Below are 4,840 nucleotides of genomic sequence, written 5' to 3' on the forward strand. Positions count from 1 at the left end.
CCTGAGATTGTGCATTTTTTCTTACATAGGACTACGTAATCTCTTCGTGATAGGAAAAATTTAACATTATGGAATCCCTTAAATTACCTTCCAAAATGATTTTCAAAAGCACAGAAAATTTTCTTCCCCCCTTAGCTTTTGATCCTAAAAAACTCAAAGACAATCATTTGAAGAGGAAATTTTCTGAAGTACCCTTAACAGGAGCACGTATTTTTCCACCAATTTACGGAAGAGAAATCGATGTGTATTGTACACGCATTAAAGTTTTAATGGGAAGTGTCCAAGTCGAGTGAATTACGCTCGATGCAGGCTGCGTTTAGGCGAAGAGCTGACGCACGTGTCGCGACAGCTCGTGGAAAGAAATACACACGTGTTATCGGTGATAACTGCGACGGTAACGATCCCAGCGCGTCGCGTTTTTCCAACGAGTCCATCGAGAAATACGACTCGCCAACGAATCAGCTTTTTCGATGGGATCGATGCGATTTTCGCCAGCGAAGCCGCGAGCTGAATTTTGTAAGAATCCAGGAAGCTGATACAGAGCACATTCGTCGACGAAAATTCTTATATTCCATATATGCACGCGCGAAACGAGCATCGTTACGCTTACTTCAGCATCCAGAGAAAATAGGAGACGCTGAGCAATGGTCACGCGTCGACGGTTCTTACGATTTTCTTCCAAGTTTGTCGTTTGTTGTTTCAACAAAATTGTCAGCTATAGATGATCCAAATTCGATGACGATGACTGATCGGAGTCGCTAGATCAAGTTGCTCATCATTGACAATTGAAGTATGTCTGTTTTCGAGGCCGTGAAAGATTACCATACCCTTTGACTTGTTTCGGAGATACAGGATTGTTGTTTATTTTGGGTTATGCTCAGATAATACATATACATAATCTTCTTCAATAATTGCATTACTGTATTACTCTCAGGGGAATCCTTATTCGTAAGTAAAAACATTTGCAACTGGTTAAGCAATAGATAGCGAATCAGGCAATAAGCAGAATTCGTCTTCACTCTAGACGCGTTTCGGCGAAATGTGTCAAATTATTGCAAGATAGACTTTACACTCATAGAGTAAAACAGAAATCAATTATTAAAGCCCATCGAAATTTGTAAGATCCCTAAATCCAATTAAAAAGCTTCTATTACTTATGTAAAACGACCCCGTTAAACTCCACCACGAAAATGACCCACATGCCCTTTCGTAATCAAAGTGTAAAGAGCATTCGCCACACTGAAAAACTTATCGAAAGAAATGAAATTGATTAGTCGGAAAATGACTAATAGTTAAATGTAACGTCAATGGCATTTTCCAGCGCAATAGTTTTCTCTTGTTATCAGCATTGTTCGAGTTTTATCTGGTCAGCTAATATTATCTTCTACAGCTATTACCATGACGATTCTAGAGGTTTAATCTATTCCAGAGTGTCCAGAGAGACAGTATATCATCAAGAAGAAACACAGCTTCTAGAAGATCATGCTTCGTTCGCGTTCAAGGTTCCCTGAACTTCGAGCAAAGTTCATTTCGCTCGTGCACGATCATTCCAGCTTTCATTGTCCATGAATTCACGTGTCCGATCACGAGACTGACTCGCAACAATTAACGATTAATCGTTTGGATTCTCTAAAAAACCGACGTCTGCCAGTGCGCTTGATTATTAATCAACAGCCTTATCGCGAGGAAAGAAACGCCGAGTTGCACAGCGAACGAACAGATCTAACTATGGCAATCACGCGACTCGAAACTCTCTGTCGGAAGAGGAGCGGGAGGGGGTCAAGGGTCGCAGCGATAACCAGCGTCACCTCGATACACGCGGCTTTCCAATATGTAAGTGGAACGACGCGCGAAAGTCCAGTAGATTTTCGGCGTGTGCTCGATTCTCGGCCATGAAGGACCTGAACAAGAAGCTGAACGGTCAGGACCACCTGAACGGGTGCACGTTCGATCTGATCTCGAACAGCAGGAACGAGGAGCACGACCCGCCGACGTTTCACGTAATCACTGCTTCCGCGTCACTCTCGGCCGAGATCTCGCGATAGAAATCGCTCGATCGCGCTTATCGCGGCAGTCTTAGAGCCCGACAGATCGGAAGGGAATAATCGGGATGCGATTGCCTCGTTTCCCGTTCGAGAGTGTCGTGTTCGATTGCCTCGAGCTGTTCAAGTGTCTCTTCGCGACGCTGGTTTCGATCGTGCCCGCTCTCAACCGAATTGAACCGGTCAAGTTGAGAGATCTATCCAAAATGGTGCATTTTTGTCCACAGACCACCGAGGAGCCCATCGACCCTTTCTGCGTCGAGGAGAACCCGCAGAAGATCACCTTCGAGGACATCACGTCAGCGGCCTTTAAGATCAAATGTGGCATCATCAACACTCCCTGCGTGGTATGATCTCTGACAAGCTTCTTCAGCTTTTATTTGAATGTAGAAACCTGTTTGTTTCTTCAGCGATCGCGCTTGTCAGATATGACAGGCATCGACCTGTACCTGAAGAAGGATTTTCTTCAGACGACTGGTAGCTTCAAGGAGCGTGGAGCTAGGTATGCTCTTGTGATGTTGACAGACGAGCAGAAGAAGACTGGTGTGATATCTGCCTCATTGGGCAATCACGCCCTTGCCCTCTGCTATCATGGATACAATCTGGGGATTCCTGTGACTGTGGTGATGCCAATTGTGGCGCCGATTATGAAGATTGCTGCGTGTAGACAATATGGCGCTAATGTGATCGTTGAAGGCAACGACATGGGGGAGGCCAAGAAAATCGCCCTTCGTCAAGGAAGGGAGAAAGGACTGACGTATATAAATGGGTATGATCATCTTAATTTTTTTTTCATTCTTTTTTATGTAACTAATTCAATTAATTTGCATTCCAGGTACGATCACCCAGACATCATGGCAGGTCAAGGCACCCTAGGCCTCGAGATCGTCGAGCAAGTGCCAAACATAGACGCAGTGGTTGTCCCAGTTGGAGGAGGTGGTCTGATCGCGGGAGTAGCTTTAGCAGTGAAAACCCTTTATCCTGACGTGACAATCATCGTGAGTCATCTTCCATTTAAACGTTTATCCTCTTTAAGCTTCTTTCTCTGAGAATCTTCCTCTACTTGCTGAAGAGGCAGCATTTGCTCTCAGCTTGCACTCTGTGAATTTCTACCAGAATCTTTTGTCGATATTCCAGGGCGTCGAATCGGAAAGGTGTCCCAGTTTCTATGCAGCGCGAAAAGCGGACAGGCCGATATACACTCCCATAGAGTCGACTTTGGCTGACGGCCTGGCAGTTCCCATGGTTGGGTATAATGCTTTTGCCACGGCGAATCCATTAATCGATAAATTGGTCGTGGTGAAAGAGGAGTGGATAGCTATTGCGATTCTTAAGTTGGTGGAGAATGAAAAGTGCATCGTGGAGGGTGCTGGTGCTACTGGCTTGGCGGCCATATTGGCCGGACAGCTGGAGGAACTCAAAGGAAAAAGGTTCGTGACAAATTTTATCAAGTTCTCTGACACTTTACTCGAATCTTGTCTGAATTTTTAATTGTTCTAAAAATCTAATCCCTTATCATCTTCTGTATCAATTAGGGTGGTGTTGCCTCTCTGCGGCGGAAACATAGACACGACTATCCTGGGACGATGCCTGGAACGGGGTTTAGCTGCGGAGGGTCGCCTATTGAAGTTCACAGTGACAGTGTCCGATCGACCAGGCGGAATCGCGGAGCTATGCAGAATGCTCGCCAACATAGGCGTCTCGATAAAGGATATCATGCACGAGCGGGCTTGGATCATGTCGGACATCTTCAGCGTGGACGTGAAGGTTGTGTGCGAGACCAGAGACAGGGATCACGCGGAACAGCTCAAGAACATGTTGTATCAGAATTACCAGAGGGTAGTATTCGGTACCAGCGACATGTCCACCCTCAATCTACCCTAGACCGTGTACCATGGGACTTTACATACTTCCTGCATTCAGCGATGAGATTGTCATAGATCACAGAATATTGGAGAATTTTTTACCACAGAATTTTCGCGTGAAAAAATATCGAGAGAAGAATTTTTACGGATATTTAATCATTCTTGGGCTCCTTCCTTCCATCTGTTTTCTATGAAAATGAAGATTGAGCGTACCTGGATATATCTCGCCCTTCGATCTTCTTTCTGTATAGTAGTGACCGTACCTTCTCAGTCGATATTTATGCGTTTCAATAAAAATATAGTACTTTTTCGTTAAACCTCCACTTTCCCCGATAAGCGAAATGTTAGGGCTCCCATTGCAACCAATCCTCCGGCGTAATTTGCATCGAAGGGTGGGATCGATGGCGGGAAATTTGAGAGCAGGCCCGGCGCGTAACGTGCCTGCGTAAAAGTACAGCCGCGAAATTTATCACCGTTTCCCCAGTTGCAAAAGGGAGGAAGAGAGTAAAATTCAAGCCGGCCTCCAGCCCGTTTCGCAGGTTTATGCCACAGCGGGCGTACGTGTTGCCCGATGCTTCCGGTTCACGCGGATATGATTGGGTTTTCGCGTAAGCGGCTGGGTCGTAAAGCGCCGCTTTTACGATCTTGATTACGCCGCTCGTATCGCGCAGCGAGCACGTGTTTAACAACTTTGAGCATCTCGTCCCCGTCGATTGCATACTGTTCTCGTTTGGATGGGGGACATGGAGTACGAAACTGGGATGGAATAGAAATCAAACACCAAGTCAGGTCGGGATCTAGTAAAGCGGAGGCAAAGACTGGAGAAGCGTGTTGGAACTTTAAAAGAAATAAACTGCTCCTCGAACTGTTCTCTGAGACTTTTGAGGACTTGTGAAAACTGGAGCCAAATGGTATGGAAGGTTCGAAGGGCGA

General features: G+C 45.6%; 1 protein-coding gene across 2 annotated transcripts; it reads left to right on the forward strand.

Annotated features, from left to right (window-relative positions):
- The first annotated feature begins 1,931 nt into the window (after positions 1 to 1,931).
- Srr (Serine racemase) lies at positions 1,932 to 4,224 on the forward strand. 2 transcript variants are annotated; one of them, XM_076378726.1, is made up of 6 exons: positions 1,932 to 2,000; positions 2,270 to 2,389; positions 2,568 to 2,811; positions 2,878 to 3,040; positions 3,180 to 3,472; positions 3,578 to 4,224. In XM_076378726.1, the coding sequence occupies exons 2-6, from the start codon at positions 2,362 to 2,364 to the stop codon at positions 3,924 to 3,926; spliced, it is 1,077 nt and encodes a 358-aa protein (XP_076234841.1). In that variant the 5' UTR covers positions 1,932 to 2,000; positions 2,270 to 2,361; the 3' UTR covers positions 3,927 to 4,224. The 2 variants fall into 2 exon arrangements, with proteins under 2 accessions (XP_076234841.1, XP_076234840.1); XM_076378725.1 differs by lacking the exon at positions 1,932 to 2,000 and having other exon boundaries at positions 2,096 to 2,389; positions 2,453 to 2,811.
- Positions 4,225 to 4,840: the final 616 nt, after the last annotated feature.

Source organism: Calliopsis andreniformis, chromosome 5, assembly GCF_051401765.1.
Source record: "Calliopsis andreniformis isolate RMS-2024a chromosome 5, iyCalAndr_principal, whole genome shotgun sequence".
In the NCBI taxonomy this organism is placed as follows: Eukaryota; Metazoa; Arthropoda; class Insecta; order Hymenoptera; family Andrenidae; genus Calliopsis; species Calliopsis andreniformis.